At 45.1% G+C, this 22,703-nt stretch overlaps 1 protein-coding gene across 1 annotated transcript; it reads left to right on the top strand.

The window, feature by feature from the left end:
• Window positions 1-18,341: 18,341 nt before the first annotated feature.
• On the top strand, window positions 18,342-20,667 carry Nfilz (NFIL3 like basic leucine zipper). Its single transcript, XM_027418132.2, has 2 exons — window positions 18,342-18,416; window positions 18,699-20,667. The coding sequence occupies exon 2, from the start codon at window positions 18,713-18,715 to the stop codon at window positions 19,547-19,549; it is 837 nt and encodes a 278-aa protein (XP_027273933.1). The 5' UTR covers window positions 18,342-18,416; window positions 18,699-18,712; the 3' UTR covers window positions 19,550-20,667.
• Window positions 20,668-22,703: the final 2,036 nt, after the last annotated feature.

The raw sequence follows: 22,703 nt of genomic DNA on the forward strand, positions 1-22,703 counted from the left end.
CCATTGCTACCCATGAAATCTTAACAATATGACTGACTAAACAAGAGCTATGTAGTGACAATGACAGGTGACATCCTAATTGGATGGGGGGGGCATTCACAAGACATTCTCTTTTTTTAAGTTATTATTTTTACATTCCAACCCCAGTTCACCCGCCCTCCCCTTCTCACATCTTCCCACTTCTCCCCATCCCACACCCACCTACTCCCCAGAGGGGATAAAGTCTCCCTCGGGAGTCACCAAAGTCTGGGATACCAAGTTGAGTCAGGACCAAGCCCCTCTCCCCTGAATCAGTCTGGGAAAGGTATCATACCATAGGTAATGGGCTTCAAAAAGCCAGTTCATGTACCTGGGATAAGTCCTGGTCCCACTGCCACGCCCCCAGCCCCCGAAACAGATCAAGACACATAACGGTCACCCACATGTAGGCTCCCCAGGTGTCAGTCCAGAGTCCGTGAGCTCCCACTAGCTTGGGTCAGCTGTCTCTGTGGTTTTCCCCATCATGCTCTTTGCTCATATGATCCCTCCTTTCTGTCTTCAACTGAACTCCAGGAGCTCAACCCAGAGCTTGGCTGTGGATCACTGCATCTGCTTCCATCAGTTACTGGATGTTGATTCTATGAAGGGAGTTAGGGTGGTCACTAATCTGATTACAGGGGAAGATCAGTTCAGGCATCCTCCCCACTATTGCTAGGAGTCTTAGCTAGGGTCATCCTTGTGGATTTCTAGGAGTTTCCCTAACACCAGGTTTCTCCCTAACCCCACAATGGCTCACTCTATCACAATTTCTCTTTCATTGCTCTTCCTCTCAGTCCCTCCCCTGACTTGGTCATCTTATTCCCTCATGTTCCCATGCCCCCCCTCTACCCTCCTCCCAGTTTACCCAGGAGATCTTAACTATTTCCCATTCCTGGGGCCCTCCTTGTGTGTTCCTCTTAGGGTTCTCCTTTTTTACCTAGTTTCTCTGGGGTTGTGGATTGTAGCCTGGTTGTCCTTTGCTTTATGTCTATACCATTTCTCTCTTTCCGGGTCTGGGTTACCTCACTCAGTATATTGTTTTCTAGATCCATCCATTTGACAAGGCATACTCTTAAATGAAGAGCTAACTGCAAAGAGAGGGAGAATTGGCCTCTTTCAGGGCAAGCCCTGAAAGGTTTTCCAATCCCGAGTGGTCAGCCCTAAAGACATGTATATACAGGCAACTTTAAATGGACTCAGAAAGCTGTATTTACACACACACACACACACACACACACACACACACACACACACACACACCAGTAATAAGTAAACAAGAGGTTATGAATTTGAGAGGGAGCTGGGGGACATGGGAAGAGTTAAACAGGAGAAAGGTGAATGGAAATGATGTAAATACAGCACTCACATATGAAATTCTCAAAAATATCAATAAAATGAAAGATAGCAAGATTCAAGCCATCCTGGGCTACATAGTGAGAGTTTTTGTCCAACACAATTAAAATAACAGCAACCCCGTCCCTGCACATCCACAGAGAAAGTGTGGTGTGCCCAGCGTTTGGCTGTAGCAGTCACCTGGGCCCCATGCCAGTAGGCAGAAGAGATGGGAACCTTCCCTGTCCACTGTTTGTATTTGGTGTCTGGAATGTCATTGCCTTGGGGGTTGGGAGAGCAAAGAAGCTGGTTATGTGAGAGAAACATATGACCTGGGCTTGCTCCCTAGACTTCAAGGCTCACAGAAGAGTGTGGTGGGTGAGGGAGTTGTGGGAGCCCATGCAAGCATAAGGAGTTTTTGGTATTTATTTATTTATTTATTTATTTATTTATTTATTTATTTATTTATTTATTGAGAACAGAGAATGTTATACACACCAGAAAAGGGGACCAGCCAAGCTGGTGTCAGAGTGGAGGGCAGTACTGACAGGGAATAGCCAGTACCAAGGCCCTGAGGCAGAACCGTGCTTAGCATGTTGGAAGAACAGCCACTAGCCCACGTGGTATGTGGTTGAACAGAGTGAGCAAGGGGAACTGGAAATTCGCACTACAACGTCCTCCTCTCACTCTCCTCCTTCACCTCCCCTTTCTCTTCTGCTCCCTTCACCCTTTCCTCTCCCCCTCCTCTTCCTCCTCATTCCCCTTCTCCCTTTCCTCCTTTCTTCTCCTCCTCCTGTTCTCCTTTTCCTTCCTCCTCTTTCTCCTCTGTTCCTCCTTCTCTCCATCTTCTCTTTTTCTTTCTCTTCCTCTCTGTCTCTCCTCTTCCTCCTTCTCTTCTTCCTTCTTTTCCTTCTCCTCCTTTCAGTCCCCCCCCTCTCCTTGATGAAGCTAGAGCTTCATGCATTCTGGGAAAGCACTTTACAGCCATTACTTCTGATCAAGGTGCCCTGCGTTCCAGGCAGGCATCCCCGGGGTGTGTGTCTTTATACCTAGGTCTAGTTTATGGGTCTTTTTCCTAAAGCAGAACCTCTCTCCTGCACATTGTTCGTATCTGACTGAATAATACTTTATCTTGGGGGCTTTAGTGGTAGCCTTGGTCTCTAGTCACCAAGCTGTTGTGTCTCAAGCAGCACTAATTGGATAGATCCCTAGACACTGTCAAATGTCCCCAGGGCTAGCTAGAGTCACTGTCTGAAGTCTGGAGGGCAGATGGGAGGCTTCTTGGGGGCTCTGGGACAGGGCTTTCAGGGGATGAGTCTAGAGCCTTGGTGTACATCAGTGTCCTCTACTTGGAGATTGGGAGCCTGGAGTGACATGAAGATGGGGATAGAGTGGCGTGGCTCCGAGGACTCACTCAGGGAACTCTCTGGCGTCCTGAGTCCACTTCACAACAGGGAGGCTGAAGTTCCAGGGCTCATGGACACTCACTGAATCCTTGCTCATTATGCTTGAACAAGTATTACCACGCATCTACCATGTACCAGACCCTTCAATGCTGATGCAACAAGGGGAAGGCACAATGTATGTAAAATATTTACACAAATATAAAATGACTGTGGCACTGAATGTGAGAAGCAGAAAAATAGGGCCAGTGTGATGGCTCAGTGGGTAAAGGGCTTGCTGCCAAGTCTGGAGATCTGAGTTTGATTCCTGGGAGCCAGATGCTGGAAGGAGAGAATTGACTCCTGCAAATTGTCTTCTGACCTCTCATGCTCCCTACTCCCCTCAATAAAATGTCATTAAAAAAAGGCAGAAAAAAAGGGCATTCCTCAGAGGCATCTATTAGAGGCATTAGGCCTATCCTGAAATGTCAAGGAGAGTTTCTTGGCAAAATTGTAAAGAGAAACTGGGAATAGGGGACTAAGGGGAGGAAGGAGGAGCCTTGCAGAATGTGAGGCTGTATGTGCAAAGGTGCTTGGATTGTTTTTGTTAGTTTGTTTTGTTTTTTTTTGAGAGAGGGTTTCTCTGCATAGTCCTGGCTGCCCTGGAACTCACTCTGTAGACCAGGCTGGACCTGAATTCAGAGATCCTCCTGCCTCTGCTTCTGGAGGGCTGGGATTAAAGTCGTGGGCCACCATTGGCAGTCCCTATGTGACTTTCCATACTGGGACAGATTGAGGGGGAGCTGGATGGGTGGAACATGGCCAGAATTATCTCCATCTGATTCCTGGGGGCCCCGTGTGGGGTGAATGAATACATTTTTGAGGTGCTGAGGGTTTTAAGCAGAGAAGTGACACAATCAGATTGCATGTGCAAGATGCCTCTGGCAGATAGCGGCCTGCAAAATGCTGAGTACAGGTGGTGCCAGGCACCCAGAAAAGGCTCCGATGATGCGGGGGAGGGGAATGTTTTGGCTGTTGGGGATGGTCACAGAGTCCAGGTCCTGTTCTCTGAGGTTCCTGGTGCACAGCTAGTCTTTACTGTAGGAATGATGATTTCCTTTTGCTCCCAGGCTTTGGGTGAGGGCTGGGAAAGGGAGATATCCTTGTTCTGAACATCAGTTTTGAAGATGGGGAAGGAACATGGCTTTAAGGGATGGAGGCTACACTCCCTCAGGGAGCTCGATGGCCCTCTGGATCCATTTCATAGGGAGACTGAGATTCCAGGTCTCTATGGGCACTGAATCGTGATCTACAATACGGCCACTTATTTAACCCCTTAAGCAGACCCAGGGGAGCTGTGGTCTGGCCTTGAAAGTACCCTGGATTGCTTCCAGATCTGACCTAACTTTGGGTGTAAGAGAGTTCTAGCTGACGGTGTTCCAAACCCTCTCTAACTGACTGTGTGGTGCTGATCGCTTGAGTCAATGAACCTCTGGTAGCCTCTCTTTCTTCTTTGATTAGAGGAGTTTCAAGTGTCCTAGGCATACTGTGAGAACCAAACAATATTTCCGTTCACTCACTTGCTCAATCATTCATTCAATAGTTATTGGCACCTGCTGTGTACCATGTACATTGAGGGCACAGGGGAACCACCCTTCCCCTCAGACTCCAGAGTTCTGATGACAGATAGCGACATTAAATAAGTATGTCAGTAATTCATTCACACTGTCACAAAGAGAAGACTCAAACATCTGTTTAAGGATGTGTAGTATTCCTTTGTGTGTATACATTATACTTTCTTTTATTAGTGTATATTCATTGTGCAAGATAATGGGTTTCAAAAATCACACGTGGTGGTGCATGTCTGTCGCACAAGCCCTCAGGAGGTAGAAACAGGAATATCAGGACTTCAGGGTCATCCTCAGGTGCCCAGTGAGCTTGGGGCTAGCCTGGGACACCTCTGTCAAAACAAAACAAAACAAAGCAAACCAAAACAAAAGCCAGAGAGATAGCTCAGAGGGTGAAGGTGCTTGACAAACACAAGCCTGATGCAAACCTGAGTTTGATCCTCAAAACTCTCCTACATGTGGAAGGAGAGAACCAATCAATTGAGAACTACCCAATTGTCCTCGGACCTCTACATACATAATATAACCCCTTCCCCTGCCCCACACATAATAAAAAATTAGAAGCAAACTCTGAAGGAAACAAATCAATGGGCTTCATCATGACACTTGCACACCAGTAATCCTGGGATATATTTAGGCCTCCCATTTTCCTGGGCCCTCTCAGGCCTCCCTCCTACTTTTATATCACATCTAATCTGAGTCCAGAGTCCATGTGTGAGGAGAAGCATGCTGAACAGGTGTTTCTCTTTCTGAGTATGGCTTATTCCTCTCCTCTGTGCTTCTTTCTGTGTGGGGTGGGCAGCACATGCATGAAGGCTGGAGGATGACCTTGACTGTCTTACTATCACTCTCTGCTTTATGTAGTTGACAGGGCTCTTGCTGAACCTGGGGTTAGGCTGGCAGCCAAAGCCCTCGAGACACTCCTGTCTCTACTCTACAGTGGCAGAGATGTGAGCATGTGAGAGGGTGGGCCTAGCCATTTGTAGGGGATTCAAACTCATGACCTGGTGCTTGCCTGCCAAGCAAACTTATTCACTAAGCCATCTCCTCTGCCTCTGCTTATTTCTCTTAACTTGACAATGTCTAGTAGCATCGGTTTCCTAAAATAACTTTTCTTTCTTTTCTATAAATTAATAAGCACAATTATTGCTGAGTTTTGTGGCACATGACTTTAATCCCTGTACTCTGGAAGCAGAGACAGGTGGATCTCTGTGGGTTCAAAGTCAGCAAGTTTGAACTGGCTTGTCTACACAGCCAGTTTTTGGCCTTCGAGAGTGAGACGTTGTCTCAAAAAATAAACATCTACCCCTACCACACCAAACCGAACAAACCAACTCAAACCAAGCAAAACAACATCTTAGCATTGAGCAGGCAGGAAGACCTGAAATATCTGGCATGGGTGTTTGAGCCTGTAACACCAGTGCTACAGTGAGGCGGAGACAGGAGAATTCCTGGGGCTTGTTCTGCCAAGCAGAAAAACAATGTGTTCTGTGATAGACTCTGTCTCAAGGAAATCCTGTGGGAAGCGATAGAGTAGGACACAGGCTTGCACCACGTGTATATATATTCACACTACAACGTTCATACACACATTTTGAAAAAGCAAAGAAAAACAAGCCACAAAACCAGCACTTAGGGAGACAGCCGGTTACTAGAGTGCTTGCCTGAACGTACAGGTCCTGGGTTTAAATCCCATACTGCAACAAATACAGAACTGAATTCTACTATGATGGCAGGCTGAATATTCCTGACTTCAGGTTATCTCTTGCACCAATCTGGTGCCCATTTAACAGGTGAAGTAATTGAGGCTCCAAGGGTCACAGGCAGTGTGTCTCCAAGGAGCTCTTGTGTATCACTAACAAGGTAGGGATTGGAATGTGAGTTTGACAGGTTCAAGACACCCATAACCTCCCCCCCCCACTTCCTGCCCATGAGCCTGTTCCTGACACTCTGGACTCCAGCTGGGTTTGTGGGTTGGGGCATAGGCGGTACCAACTTCCGGCCTCTGGGTGGTGGTGGTGGGGTGAAGGGCAGGGAGGGGATAAGAGTAGGGGTGGGTAGATCCAGGTCTCACAGTGCTTTGCATTTTCCCCTTGAAATCTAAGTTCCCACCAAGGCCTCTCGGTTCTAGAGATGGGGTTTTGATGAGGGTTTTTGTGAAGCCAGGGGCTCACTCATTGCGAGAGTGGAGGGCCCTGAGCTTCTCTCAAGGCTCCCTGAACCCTGAGAGAGTGCAATTTTTGTGGGGCTCTGAGGCTTTTCCAGGGAATGGGCTAAGTTCTCCATGGTCGTGGGAACAGCCGTGGCTTCCTTATCTTCAGCCACCTTCTGAGTCAGAAAAGATCCACACAGAACAGCAGGTTAGAGAAGGGATGGCTTTTGCATCCCTGTTTCCTGAACAAGGCCAAGAGTCTGTTAGACTCCAGCCCCTCCTGGCATCCCTACTGTGAAGGAAGCTTTCTGGAGTCTAGCTGGGAAAGTCTGCCAGACTTGAAATTTTCATCTGCATCCAGCAACCACACAGAGTGCCCTCCATTCTCCAAAATCCCATGCTTTCGGCATTTAGTCCAGTGTCCACTCTAGATCTGTGAAGACGCGGGACAGACTCAGGGTGAGGCTGAGGGGACAGCTGAAGTCCACTACATTATTGGAGCTGGAATAGGTACTTGGGTACCCGAGTCAGTCTTGTATGTTATCTACAGCAGAGGACATTTAAACTGAGATTCATTTTAAATAATCTTTTTTTTTTTTTTTTTTTTGAAATGTGTGTGTGTTGGAGGCCATTCTCAGCCCTCTGCCCAAAGAGGTATATTTTCTATATAGAATTTTTATTTATGTAATTTTGGTATATATATGGAATGAATGTCATGGCAAGTGTACAGCAAAGTTTGTGTTGAGATCAGAGGAGAATTTGCAGGACTCTGTTCTTTCATTTTTATCATGTGGGTCACAGAGATTGGACTCAGGTTATCAGACTTGGTGACAAATGCCTTTACCCCTTGAGCATCTCACTGACCTGGAACTTGACAATTTGTCTAGATTACTGGCCAGTGTGTTCCAGGGATCCTTAAGTGTTCAACTCCCTAGTGCTGGGGTTATGGGCACACACTACCAAGCTGAGATTTTAAGTGGGTGCTGGGGATTGAACCCATGCTCACACAGGTGTTCATGCTTACACAGCAAGCACTTTACCCACGGAGTCGCCTCCCCAGCCCTGTTTCATATCTCTTGATTGCTTTGCCAGGAACTGATTTACATCACCACCCTCTAAGTTCCCGAAGTGCCCATCTCACCGCATCCTTGATAGCATTGAGTTTTATCGATTTTTTAAATCTGTGCCAATTTCAGTGGGAAACCTTGTTATCTCATGGTGCCAACGGACATTTCGTTTGTTTGTGATAAGGGCGAACCAGTTTCCTACGTGATGGATTGGGCTTCCCCACCTGCCCCTCCCTCCCATCCAAGGTCTCTTGTAGCCCAGGCTGGTTTGGTTCTTGCTGTGTCTTGTGGATGAACTTGAACTCTTGACGCTGGTTGCCTCCATCTTCCCATTGCTGGGATGACAGGTGTGCACCACTGTGAACATGTGCTGTGGCTTAGCAAACACCCCTCTTGCTTGTGTTCAGGAGTCTTTCACCCACAGGAGTTTGTGGTCATTTCCACCTCTCCCTGTGGCTGTTATTTGGTCATGTGGGTGGAGAATTTGTGAGGTAGCCTACTTCCTGTCATTTGATTCATCTCCCTTTTTCTCAAGTTTTTGTCCATGTAAGGTTTTAAGTTTCTCTTCTACTGGCCACTTCGTTTCTAGGGATGTCTAGTTTCACCCTTGCCTTTGTGCCTTTGGACTCAAAAATAAAGTCTGATGATAGGGCATATAGCTCAGTGGGCAGAGGTCACCCAGCATGCACAAAGCCCTGGGTTCTAGTCCCAGGACCACTTAAATTAGGTATGGCGGCAAACACCTGTAAGCCCAACACTGGGAAGGTGGAGGCAGGAGGATCAGGAGTTCAAGGTCAGCCTCAGTTACACAGAGCATTTGAGGCTAGCTTGAGATATGTGAGATCTTGCCTAAAAAAAGTTGGTTGGGATGTAGTAGTACTTTCTCATTGGGACTTCCAGCCAGCAAATAATGACATGGAAACTTCTTATTAATTATGAAAGCTTGGCCTTATGTTAAGTTTGTCCCCAACTAGCTCTTATAACTTAAATTAACCTGCTTTTATTGATCTACATTCTGACACATGGCCTTTTTACCCCTCCACCATTTTGTATGTCTGACTTGGTCCGAGTCTTGCTGGCATCTCTTTGCATCTAGATTCATCTCCTCTTCCTCCTTTCCTCTGGAAATCCTGCCTATCCTCTCCTGCCTATCTATTGACCATCCAGCTCTTTATTAAACCAATCAGAAGGCACCTTGACAAAGACACACCTTTACAGTGTAAAAAAAGATCACCCCACAGTATTGGGAGCTCCTAGGAAGATGTTCCATGGGAGATCACCTTCATTTCATATGCTGGGAGTGTTACACATAGTTCATCATGCAATTTTTCAAACCACCTGTGTGGTAACCCATTTTAATACTAATTTTGTTTATTTTTGAGATTTTTATTGCATGTATACAATGAACACAATCATATCCACCTCAACTCCCCCCAAAACTCCCAAAATTTTCCCAACATAGCCCCCTCCCAAGTTCATTGTCTCTTTTTTACTTTTTGGATAAATAATTAGATCCATGTAGTGTTGCCTGTATGTGCATAGGTGTGGGGCCAGACATTGGAGCATGGGAAATTTACCAGTGGCAATATGTAAAAAAAAAAAAGAATGATTCTTTCTCTCCCAGAGTACCAAGTACATCCCCTGTTTAAGCCAGGATTTTGACTAGCTTGATCTTGTATAGGTCTTGTAGAGGTAACCATAGTTGGCGAGTCCATTTTATTTGTTTGTTTCTATTTTATTCTGTGTGTATGAATGTTTTGTCTGCATGCATGTGTTTTCATCATCATTTTTTGTTTATTTTACATACCAACCAGTTTCCCCTCCTTCCTTCTCCCCCACTCTCTCCTCCCACTTTCCCCCTAACCCCTCGTCCACTACGCCTCTGTCTCCACTTAGATGGGGTAAGGCATCCCATGGGAATCAACAAAACATGGCACATTAAGCTGAAGCAGGACCAAGCTCCTTGCATTAAGGCCAAACAAGATATCCCACCATAGAGAATAGGTTCCAAAGAGCTAGCTCATTCATCAGAGACAGATCCTGGTCCCACTGCTAGAGGCCCCACAAAAGACCAAGCTACACAATTGTCACCCAGACACAGAGGGCCTCGGTTGGTCCTGTGCCAGCTCCCTAGCTATCTGTTCAGAGTCTGTGAGCTCCCACCAGCTCAGGTCAGCTGTTTCTTTGGGTTCCCCCATCATAATCTTGATCCCACATATATGTTTTATGTGCTATATGTGTGCATGCTGCCTTTAGATATCAGAAGAGAGTGTCAGAACCCCTGGAGCTGGAGTTACAGATGGTTGTAAATGGCACATGAGTGCTGGGAATCAAACCCAGGTCCCCTGCAAGAAAAGTGCTCTTTACTTCTGAATCAGCCACCTTCCCCACCTTTGGAAGTCATTTAGAATAATTTTATTGGTATATATAATAACCGCACATACTTATGAGGGTAAAATGTAATGTCTATAAAGACAACACCAATAATTTTCTTTGTTTCATATGGTTGTAAGAGATTGAATTTAGGCCCTCATTCATGCTAACTAGGCAAGTGCTCTACCACTGAGCTACAGCCTCAGCTCTTAGCATAATAACTTGTGTTATCAATGTATGTACAATGATCAAACTACAGTAATTATTGTATCTACTACTTCAAATGTATTTGTTGTTACATTGTGTTGTTAACAAAATATAAAAAAAAATACCAACCCAAAACATCTGTCTAGGTATTCTGAAACATAGACACCACCATTTTGTGCCGTAAAACATGAGATTATTTCTTTATTTAAGACAGGATTTCCATAGCTTGGGCTTGCTACTAACCTGCTAAGCCAAGGATCACTTAGAGCTTATTTTATTTGGAACTCCCGATCTTCCAGCCTCCTTCCACTGAGTGTTGAGATCACACACATGCGCTGCCACACTGCATTCCTGAGGTGTTGGGGATCGACTTCATGCGTGTGCTAGGCAAGGGTTCTACCAACTGTGCTCCAGCCTTAGCTACTAGTTTATTTTGTTGGATTTTCATATCCCACTATTCAATCTTCCTCTTCCTTCCCCTTCCCTTTGCTGTCGCTCTCTATGATTTTAGTAAAGTTTTCTTTTTAGCTGCTCTCTGTGAAAGAGGGACAGTGGTATTTGTCTTTCACTTAACATAAATTCACTTAACAAAATGGTTATTTTGAAAAGCCAAGTTGAGGCTGAGACATAAATCTGACATCCCATTGCCAATATTGCCTTTTTGTTTTAGTTTTACCTAATTAAATCCACTTCTGACAATCAGTGCAATTCAATTTTAATTTTTGGCAGGGGTGATGCTTGGTTGCCTCTGTTTTCCTGCTGTTTTATCTTGGCTGGGAAGAAATGGAACCCTTCTCCACCCCACCCCCCACACTAGAAGGAAATGCAGAGTCTGGCTTAGCACCAACCTGATAGTACTGGGAAAGGAAAGGAAGCAGAAAAGAGGGAGTCAGAGCTACGCTTTAAAGTCTTAGGGGTTGGTGAGATGGCTCAGGAGGTAAATGTACTTGCTGAGTCTGATGACCTGAGTTTGATCCTCAAGACCTGTATAGTGGAAGGAGATAATTGATTTTAGCAGCCTGTCCTCTGACCTCCACACCAGTACTGTCGTATGCACACATATGCGTGCGCTTGTGGGCTCGAGAGCATGCGCGCGTGCGCACGCGCACACACACACACACACACACACACACACACACACACACACACACACACACACGGGTTCTAGATTTTAGCACCTTCTTTACAGCTAAAGTTCCTTATTAACTATGAACGATCCTATGATTCTGGGCCTCAATTTCCTTTTTCAATAGTCAGTCTATTTTTGTATTTTCTACTGACTGTTTTTGGTTTGTTATTTGAACTCTGATGGGTTCCTTTTGTTAGCTTCCTTTTGTTAGATTTGTTTCATAATCACCCATTCTTGTAGATGTTTGCTTTTCATTATATCTTTAGGCAATCTTAACTTTATTTTAAAATTTATGTGCACATGCATGGGGAGCCCAAGGAAGCCAGAAAAGTGTCTGATATCTAGGAGTTAAATTTCTAGGCAGTTGTGAGCCATCTAGCATAGGTGTTGGAAACTGAATTCAGGTCCTCCACAAAGCAGCAAGTGCTTTTAACTGCTTAGCCATCTCTCTGGCTCCTCCTTTACCTTTAGAAATATTTGTTTTTGAGTGTACATATGTTTTGAGTATATGTGTGCACACACTTGCCATAGCACACATGGGGAGGTCAGATTGCTTCTCTTTCCACCTTTATGTGGGTTCCAGGGTCACCAGGCTTGCATGGTAGCCATGTTACTGTCCCCTCTTCTTCTTCTTCTTCTTCTTCTTCTTCTTCTTCTTCTTCTTCTTCTTCTTCTTCTTCTTCTTCTTCTCCTCCTCCTCCTCCTCCTCCTCCTCCTCCTCCTCCTCCTCCTGTTCCTCCTCCTCCTCCTGCTCCTCTTCCTCCTTGTTCAACTTTCTGAATCACTTGCTTAATGCATTGTAAAGTTCTGAATGTAATGCACTGAAAGCTGACTGGTAGACTCTATTTTTTTCCGATGTAAATTCTTCCCACTGGGGAGCTTGTGGAAACTTCAAGATGTGCCCGTGAATTTGTCATCTTCTCCAAGTTATTTCTTCCTGATCAGGATCTTCTGAGTTTCTGTTCTTCCTGACTTGTATATTAGAGTATCCCACATTCCATTGAGTAAAGGGGGAAGGGTTTAACTTTGTTCATCAGGCCCTTTTCTGGTCTCCAGTTCAGAACAGCTTTTTCTAAGGATTTTTCAGTGTTTGGAAAATGAGGGGCTTCAGTGTGTACTTGGTCTACCATCCTGGGCAGAAGTCCTATCTCTTGTGAATGGTTACAGTTGTGTTGGGCTAACTCCAAGGATACAGTCATTTTCAATACTGGCAACAGCAGAAATTTAGAAATGTATTATTTTACACAATAATATTTGTCGAAAACAGCTCTGTGAGTGACTTACTATTGCTATCCATTGGTTTTATTGTTTAACATGTTCTCCTTTGACAGTTCCATTCATGTGTGCAATGTACTTGGTCATTTCACACTTCTTACCATCTGTTTATTCCTGCAAGTCATGCAGAAACCCTTCCTATTCTCAAGTTCTTTTAATCTCATGTTTTGAAAAATTTATTTATTGTTGCTGTTTTGTGTATGTGTGTACATTTGCACCATGGTGCACAAGTGGAGGCCAACTTTGTGAAGTTGGATTGACCTGAAGTCATTAGACATTTTTTAGCTAGTGTTTTTAGCCACTGAGCCATCATCCTGTCTTTTTTCTTTTTCCTTTTCATTTCCTTTTCTTTTTTTTAATGACTCGTGAGTTTCATTAGGGTTGTTTGTATCAATATGGATATTAGATTATTAATGGGTCATGACAACTCACCAGTGGCTACACCACTGAAGAAACGACTTTCCCTCTCCTAGCCATCGATAGCTGCTGTAACTCCTCAGGAAGAGACAGGCCTCAGGAACCTCCCTCCTATCTGTCCTGGCATGCTGATTGGCTAGATCATGTGTAGCTTCTGTGAGTTCAAGTGTAGCTTCCCTGTCACATCCAGAAGACAGAATATCTCAGCACTCTTACCCCTTCTCTGGCACTTACATCCTTGTGGCCCCTTCTTTGGCAATATTCCCTGAACCTTGGTGGTGGTAGTGGTGTGTGTATGTATGATACAGATTTCTCACTTAGGGCTGGACACTCAATGGTCACATATTGTCATCTCTTCCATCAGTTATGAGGCTGAATTAACTGCAAAAGAAGCTTCATTGCCAAGGCTGAGAGCAACACTAATCTATGTGCATAAACACAAATATTTAGAAGAGTTTCCCAGCATGACCTTTTTTTTTTTTTAAATCAAAACAACAGTATTATCTTCTCCCCTAAGGTGAGTGTCTACCCTGACTTTTAACACATCCTCCTTTTTTCTTACTGAATATAACCATGACTTTGGGACTGCCCTTGCCCTCATTTTGCACGTAAGGCCTTGGAAACACACGGGGTGACCCAGCTTTCCATAGAACACCCAGCTAAGAGAATATGAATCTGGTCAAAGCAGGTGCTTTCTTTTAAGTTGAAAATGTAAATTGAGGGTTAAGAACAATGGCTACTCTTCTAGACTATATAGGTTCTATTTGCAGCACCCACGTGCAGCTCATAACCATCTGTAACCCCAGTTCCAGGGGATCCAATGGCCTCTTCTAGCCTTCACGCACACCAGGAAAGCATGGGTGCACAGACTTGCATACAGGCCAAACACCCTCGCACATAAAATAACAAAATGACAATAAAATATTTACCAAAGGAAATTTAAATTTATACATAGTAATTACACATACTATGGAGTACACTGTACTTTTACAAATTGTATCTATTTAGTGTGAGTGTGCTTGTGCACATGTGTGGATGTCTGAGGACGACTTGTGGGGGTTGGTTTTCTCTCTTTCTATGTGTGGGTCTCAGGGATTGATTAAGGTCATCAGGCTTGGCAGCAAGTGCCTTTACCCACTGAGTCATATGCCACGTTGTGTAATGCTTTGTTCAGGGTTATTGTCACACCCCTGTGTATTGTGTGCATGTGTGTGGATGTGGGCACTTATGTGCCTACTCATATGTATGTGGTGTGCCGGCAGGTGCACACAGAGAGGCTGCTGAGTGTCCTGCCCTTCCCTTCCCCACCTTCTTCCTCCTCTGAGCCACAGCCTCTTACTGAACCAAGAGCAAGGCTAACAGCCTGCAAGCCCCAGTCTCCCTCTTGTCTTCATCCTGTGCTCAGGTTCCAAGTGTATATGTTGTTATCACCTAGATTTTCTGGGATCTGAACTCAGGTTTTCACTCCTACCCACAAAGTCATAGCTGGCATACGTTCATCCTTTCTTTGTGTTGTGAACATTTAAAATCCTTACTACTATTTGTTTTGAAATACTCAATTGCCTGTTAACCAAACACCACCAAGAACATTCAATTACTCATACTTACTACCAATCCAGTTGTTCTCACCATTACCCCACTTTTATGTAGAGCATTATGCTAGAATATTGTTCTAATCTATTTAAAATATTAAAAAATCGCATTCGCTTAATGTGTGTGTGTGTACTTGAATTTATGCACAATACATGTGCATCACAGTGTGTGTGTGTGTGTGTGTGTGTGTGTGTGTGTGTGTGTGTGTGTTACTTGTGGGAGTCAGTTCTCTCTTCCACCATGTGAGTCTTGGGGACTGAACTCAGGTCATCAGACTAGGTGGCAAGAGCCTTCACCTTCTGAGTCATCTTGCCAGCCTGCCTTTATCTATCAATCATCTCTATCTATCCATTTAATATCAGAGCTTTCACTGGTTCTTTTCATATCTACTTATTTTTGTTTCATAATCTTCTGCTCTTGTTGGAGGGCTCTTATCATTTCCTTTGCCTTTTTGAGTCATTTAATGCCTCTGTTGTAAAGTTCATTGAGAAGTCATATTGCATCTCTTAACCCATTAACCCTCATTTCTCTATCTTCCCTCCTCCTATGCCCCGGTGAGAATGGTTTTACTCTCTGGTCTTTCTTTATGTCGGGATGTCCTTGAACTTGCTGTGTATCTGAGGCTGGCCTCAGACTCTGCTTCCTGGGGTTGGGGTTATAGTTGTGGGCTTTTCGTTCATATTACATTCTGGGTAAGCATTCTATCACTGAGATACAAGCCTGCCAGTGGCTTTAGCGTAGGAAAATAATCTGTATGCTGTGAATGTGCTTGACCTGACAGAATCTGCTTCTGGAGGGAGGAAGTTTCCTGTTACTCCAGAAAAAACGAGCAGAGCTTTGTTTGTTACCTAGGGAGGCTGCAGAGACCAGAGTGGAGTTGTGTGCTGCCTCTGATAGACACCTTTCCTGTTTCCTTGAACTGCCTAGGGCCCTTTACTAGGAGTGACCTCACCCCCATTTCTGTTAATTCCTCTGCTATGACCACAGGAAGGCCTAAACCACACTGTGTCTTCTCTAAGTAAGCACAGGAACCTAGGTATCTGCTGCCTGCACCTGAGTTCCTGTGGAGGCTGCAGGGACCAGTGGACTGGGTTCAGACAAAGACCTAGCCAGGAGGGACTCGGGCAGAGAGCATAGCAATGAGATGGAGCCTTAGCCTGCCTCATGGGCTTGCATGAGAGTCCCTGCTCAGATCAGCTAGGCCTGCCTTGCCTCCTGTCTGACCACCTACTCATGCTCAGCTTCTGATCCAGGGGCATGTGCTGGCTCTGGCTGCCTTTTATACTTTGAAACTTCCCCTTTCCTTCCCTCCCCTTCCTTCCGCCCTCTTTTCCTGTTACTTCCCTTCTTCTCTTTCTTCTTCTGCCTCCTCCTTCCCATTCCCTTCATCTTCCATTTCCTCCCCTCCCTCACTTCTTCTCCCCTTCCTTCCTTCCCCCTCCCTTCCCTCCCTCCTGCTCGTCTCCTCCCTCTCTGCTCTTTTTCTGTGACATCTTTTTCTCCTCCTCTTTCTCCTTCACACTCTTCTCCCTCCTCTCTTTCCTCTTTCATCTCCCCTCCCTCCTTTCTTTCTTTCTTTCTTTCTTTCTTTCTTTCTTTCTTTCTTTCTTTCTTTTTTTTCCGAGACAGGGTTTCTCTGTGGCCTTGGAGGCTGTCCTGGAACTAGCTCTTGTAAACCAGGCTGGTCTCGAACTCACAGAGATCCACCTGCCTCTGCCTCCGGAGTGCTGGGATTAAAAGGCGCTCACCACCAACGCCTGGCTCCTCTCCCTCTTTTCTACTAGTATTATTTGAGGCAAGGTCTCCCTATGCTACTCAGGCTGTCCTCAAATTTATCATCTGCAAACCTTGGCCTTCTGCCCAAGCATGAGCATTCCAATCATCCTGTGTGACATAATACTGAGTCAGTATATTTTTGAGATGTTTTGGCTATGATGCCCCAGCTGGATTCAAATTCCAGTGCTGAAGACATCTTTCCACCTCAGTCTCCCAGGAAGCTGGGAGTATAGGTGCACACTAAGATAATGATTTCTCTCTCCCTCTCTCCTTTATTCCTTTCTTGTGTTCCTGCCTCCTTTCTTTTTAAAATTGCATCTGCTTATTTGTGCATGATGTGCACATGACATATGGCATACGCGGAGGTCAGAGGACAATTGGCAGGAGTTGGTTCATCTCCTTCTTCCTAGGTTCTAGGGCTTGTTGGCTTTCAGCCTATCAGAGACACTGGTCCCAGGTTCAAGGAGTGATCTAGTCTCAGAGGAATAGTTGGTGTGTGATGGAAGAGGACATATGATACATTTTAGTCTCCACATGCATGCACAGGTGGGTACATGTATTCACTAGACCCACATAGATACACACATGTAAATAAACGATAGAACTGAATCTTTAAAATGACAACCCATCAGTTAAGATCACGTATTGCGGGCTGGAGAGATGGCTCAGAGGTTAAGAGCACCAACTGCTCTTCCAGAGGTCCTGAGTTCAATTCCCAGCAACCACATGGTGGCTCACAACCATCCCTTATGAGGTGCCCTCTTCTGGTGTGCAGATATACATGGAAGCAGAATGTTGTATACATAACAAATAAACAAAATCTTAAAAAAAAAGATCATGTATTGCTCTCACAGAGGACCCAACTCTGGTTCTCAGCACCGGCATCCAGAGACTCATAGCTGCCTGTCATTCCTGGGCCAGGGAGATCTGATGCTTCTAGACTCAGCCAGCACTTGCACTCATCCACATACACACATGTACACACACATACATACACAAAATTAAACAAAATAAATATTTTTTTTAAAAGAATAAGAAACCCAGTAAACCAAGATGGACAATTAAGGAACAGCATCCCAGGTTGACTTCTAGCCTCCACATATTCCCATGTCCATGTGTGTGCGTGTGTGCCCACACGCACACGCACACACACACACACTCTAAACACATGCAACTTTAAGGGTGCCTTCAGACTACAGCAGATGTATAGGATGTATGAATAAGTAAAACGTTGCAGGTACAATGGATGGCTGTACGACTGGATGGTAAGGTGGATGGGAGCTGGAGAGAGGATGAGTGACCAGTGAGGTGATGGGTGATGAGTGGGTGATGGACAGTTGTGTGGGAGGACCTGATGTACAGATGGGTGGCTGGATGGGTGGACAGGCAGATGTGAAATTCTGGCCATGAACTGTAAGTTACAATCCGGGCATAATTCATGTGAGTCTCAGCTACTTTTCATTTGTTATTATTATTATTTTGTTTTTATTAGTATTTTTATTATTTTATTATTGCTGTTATTTTTGTGTATTATATGATCATGTGTATAGATATATGTGTGTGTGTTAGAAAAGAGAGAGAGAGAGAGAGAGAGAGAGAGAGAGAGAGAGAGGGAGAGAGAGAAAGAGAGAGAGAAAGAGAGAGAGAAAGAGAGAGAGAGAGCGCACAGGCTTGGGTGTTGGGCTTCATCTTTCATCTCGTTTGAGACAGGGACTCTTTGCTGTCCTGCCCCTGTATATGCCGGGCTAGCAGGCCTGGAAGGTACAGGGAGTCTCTGTTTCAGCTTCCTCCCATATCACTGTAGGAGCCCTGGGATTATGCACACATGCTGCCATGCTTTGTGCATGTGGGCTCTGGGGATTCAAGCTCAGGTCCTTGGACTTGGACAACAAGCTCATTAAGCACATTGCCGACTCCCTAGCCCCCACCAGCTGATTTTCTGAGCCACAGCTTGGCCCATGGAACACCGTGTTCACATAGTCTCTCTTTCTAGGTGCGTCCTTCCTTCCGTTTTTCTCCGGATCTGAGATTATTACACAGCTCTTGCATAGGCTGATCTTCTCAGGGGTAAGAAAAACGTTTGGGAAATAACTTGTGTCTCTGAAGGGGCAGCTCTCAAACAGATCTCCGTGACGACTGGGGTGTTCTTAAGCCATATGCAGACCCAGTCTTATTTGGGGGCCTCCTCCCTAGCTCCGTTCTCATCATTGCCTCCCTCTATGGATCTGTCCCCAATCTGTTCCATCTGGTGCTCCAATGGAGATGGTGGAAACAGAGCTGATTAGAGGGATGAGAACTATTTGGGTCAACCTCCCGTTTCTGATCCAAGACCTCTTTTATCTTCTTCAGGGGCTGAGGCAGCTATGAATGTGGATACCTTGGGCCTGCTCAACATATCTCAGGGTCCCAACAAAGCACTCTGGGGCACTCGCAGGGGTCCAACTATGCGCCGACAGAGGGAGTTTATGCCGGAAGAGAAGAAGGACACAATTTACTGGGAGAAACGGAGAAAGAACAATGAGGCGGCCAAGCGGTCCCGGGAAAAGCGACGTCTCAATGACATGGCCATTGAAGGCAGGCTGACCATGCTGCTGGAGGAGAATGCTATACTAAGGGCTGAATTGCAAGCACTCAAACTTCGGTTTGGCCTTTTGCCTTCTGTGTGTGGTGCCCGGACGTTGCCGTTGCAGGCCTTGCTATGGAATTCTTCTTGGACTGGGGACTCTCATTCAGGGGCTGACACATTCTTATCTTTGCCTGGTGCCCACGGCTGCCTATTCAAACCATATGCCGTGGATTCTGGGATTCCTGGTTTCTCAGGATGCCTGGTGGCTCAAGGATGGGCTGGCTTAGCTGCTTCCCCCAGGTTCTTGCAGGAGTCAGAGCCCCTGAACCCCAGGATAGTTGACAGAACCTTTCATGCCACCTTCCCAGCTGCTATCTTTGGTTGTCACTTCTTAGATGGGCATGTGGGTTCCAGAACAGAGTTCAAGTCTTGCTGTGGGCTGTGGTCGCCTGTGCCCACTGGATCCCATGCCCCAGGGTCTTCAGATATATCATTGACATCCTATGAGAGTTCCATTGGGTTTTTGCCTAGTATGACCTGCTCTGTCCCAGGTGACAGGTCTGAGGGTCTGGCTCAGACTTCCCTGCCTCACAAACTGCGCATCAAATCCCAAGCCTTAAGCAGCTTATGTTGAGGTTGGCCAGGGAAGCCTCTGAGAGCTGCCTCTGGCCAGGCCAGACCTACAAGAGGGTTGTTAAAATTGAGCAGGGGTTTCTATAAAGGATGAGTGGCTTGACTTTGAGTAGTTACTAGGAGTGGACAGGGCCTGCAGGAAGTTGCCCTTGCTGGGAGGGTCCACCTCCTAGAGCCAAGATCAGGGCTCTAGGTGAGGGGATGAGATCCCAAATTGAATTATGTCATAATTTTTACTTTGCTCTAAAATCTTAACTCTGTGTCATTTCATCTCTTCACTCATCCATCAGTCCATCCAGTGATTGTTGACATCCACCTAGCCATCCATTTATCCTTCACATTTACACCAGTCAACTCATCTTCCCAACCATTGGTCCATCTGTTTACTCATCTTTTATTTCTATCTATTTCCATTCCTCCACCTATGTCTTTCTATCCACCATTCCACATGTCTGCTCTTCTTCTCACTCATTTACTCATTTATTTATTGATATTTGATCCATCCATGCATCAATTCATCCATGCATCCATCCATCCATCCATCCATCCATCCATCCTCTCATCCTTTACCTTTTCATCCATCTTAATACTCTATCTTCCCTCTCATCTGCCTGCCTACCTGACCTCTATCTATCTATCTATCTATCTATCTATCTATCTATCTATCTACCTACCTACCTACCTGTGCTGGCTAGTTTTTATGTCAACTTGAAATAAGCCAGAGTCATTTTAGAAGAGGGAAGCTCAACTGAGAAATCCTCTCCAGCAGATTGTGGGCAAACCTGTGGCATTTTCTTAATGATTGAGGTGGGAGAGCCCAGCACACTGTGGGCTACGCTACCCTGGATAGGTGGTCTTGCATGTTGTAAGAAAGCAGGCTGATTAAACCACGAGGAGTAAGAAAGCCAGCTAGCAGCACTCCTTCATGGCCTCTGCATCAGCTCCTGCTTCCAGATTCCTGCCTTGTCTGAGTTCCTTCCCTGACTTCCCTTAGCAATGGAGCATGACCTGAGAGATGTAAGCTGAAACCAACCCTTTTTTCCTCAACTTGTTTATGGCTATGGTGTTTTATCACAGCAAAAGAATTCCTAATCATCTATCTATCTATCTATCTATCTATCTATCTATCTATCTATCTATCTCCTTTATCTATCTTTTGTTCATTCATGTATTTAAATATATGCTGATAATAAAGATTTTAGAGCAAAAAGTGTTTATGGCTATGGTGTTTTATAACAATAACAGAATCTCCAAGGGTCCATCTATCTATCTATCTATCTATCTATCTATCTATCTATCTATCTTCTATCTATCTATCTATCTATCCTATCTATCACCTATTATCTATTTTTCTATGTATATTTCTATCTATACATCCATATATATCTGTCTGTCTGTCTATCATCTTCCGTTTGCCCATCCATTCATCCTTCAGCCTTTCATCCAACCTTTCATCAACCCATCCATCTTCCTATCCTTTTGGCCATTCATTTATTCATCAACCATCAATTCATCCATCTACACATTGATCCATTCATTAATTCTTGTTTTTTTAATACATTTTCTCATCCATCATTCTATCCATCCTTGCATCTTCTCACCCACCTGCCAAGATGTTTACTTGTCATTCATTCTTCTATTCATCTATCCACCCACTCATCCTTCAATTTTTAATTCATCCATCAACCCATCCACACATCCACATCTTCATTCCTTTTATTTTCCACCTCTTCATCCAGCTACTGATCTGTCCATCTTTTTCATTTTTTATGTATTCAATCATTAATTCCTACTCATTTGTTTTTCTATTTACCTACAATTCATTATCTCCTCTCTGAGTCACTCATGATCTTTGGCCTTCTGTGTCCAGCTTAGAGAGAAATAAGTGTGAGGTGCACCACCAGAGAAAATAATGTTTCAGGGAGTCTGAATCCTGAATTCTTGGAGGTCATCTTGGGGCTTTGCTTACTGCCTGCATAGGGAGGAGGTGTATCCTGTTGAGATGACTTCTCTGTGTCTTGGACCAGAGTCCCAGACTGCTGGAACAGGTTAGCATTTTTTTGTGTGTGTCTGTGCATTTGCATGTGGGTTTGTGTGAGTTTGTGTTTGCATGTATATTTTTTTCCAAGACAGAGTTTCTCTGTGTAGCTTTGGAGTCTATCCTGGCACTCTCTCTATAGACCAGGCTGGCCTCAAACTCACAGAGATCTGCCTGCCACTGCCTCCTGAGTGCTGGGATTAAAGGCGTGCACCACCAATGCTTGGTGCATGTGTATTTTTTTTGTGTGTGTCTGTGTGTCTTTACTGTCTTCCCTTTCCCCAGCTTATGGCTGACCCTGAGATACCCTCCCAACTGACTACTCAGTATAAGGTTCTCTCCCGAATGCCAGAGGCTACACCCTCTTCAGTTTCTCATTCAAGAAGAGATTTTTGTTAGATTCTGGGTTGTATGGCTCTAACTACAATAGTGTGGAGAACTAGTGGAGACAGGAGGATCCTCTCTTCTGGTTCCATGGCTGAGCTCTGGATGGTCTTGGATAGCAAGGCCATCAGGTGCCAGGACCATCCCTACATTACATGTGGAAGCTGGGCTAGTTCTCAGCCACCCTGATTCATCCGGGTCAGGACTAGCCACTACCCCTCTGGATGTGAGTAAGATCCCAGTGCTTTCTTCCCTACCTTTGGGGCTGGGGCTGGGTTTTTTTCTTTAAAAGCTTTATCAGCATTTATTTAAACATAATAATGAGTTCTGTTATGACATTTACCTTCATGTATATAATGTATTTTGATCATATCCTTCATTACCCTTTTGCCCCACCCAGCCCTGCTGATCCCTTCCTCTTCCCACCTAGTCCTCCTCCTCCTTTCTGGTCTTTGTTTTAGGTGACCCAATGAATTTAATTGAGGTTGCTTACAGGAACACGGGGGGGGGGGATTTGTTTACCGAAACAATTTGCCAATGAGTACACAACTGAAGATGCCCTCCAACCATTAGGGTGGACGGGGCCTTGTGAGCCCCTCCCCCTAACAACCATTGACTGCCTATCAATCCTCAAAGGGGTGGGGCCACGTGAGCCCCTCCCCCTAGGAACCACTAACTGCCTATAAAATCCTCAAGGGTGAGTGGGGCCTCAGAGGGGCAGGGACTTGTGAAG

The sequence above is a fragment of the Cricetulus griseus genome, chromosome 5, assembly GCF_003668045.3.
Source record: "Cricetulus griseus strain 17A/GY chromosome 5, alternate assembly CriGri-PICRH-1.0, whole genome shotgun sequence".
Lineage (NCBI taxonomy): Eukaryota > Metazoa > Chordata > Mammalia > Rodentia > Cricetidae > Cricetulus > Cricetulus griseus.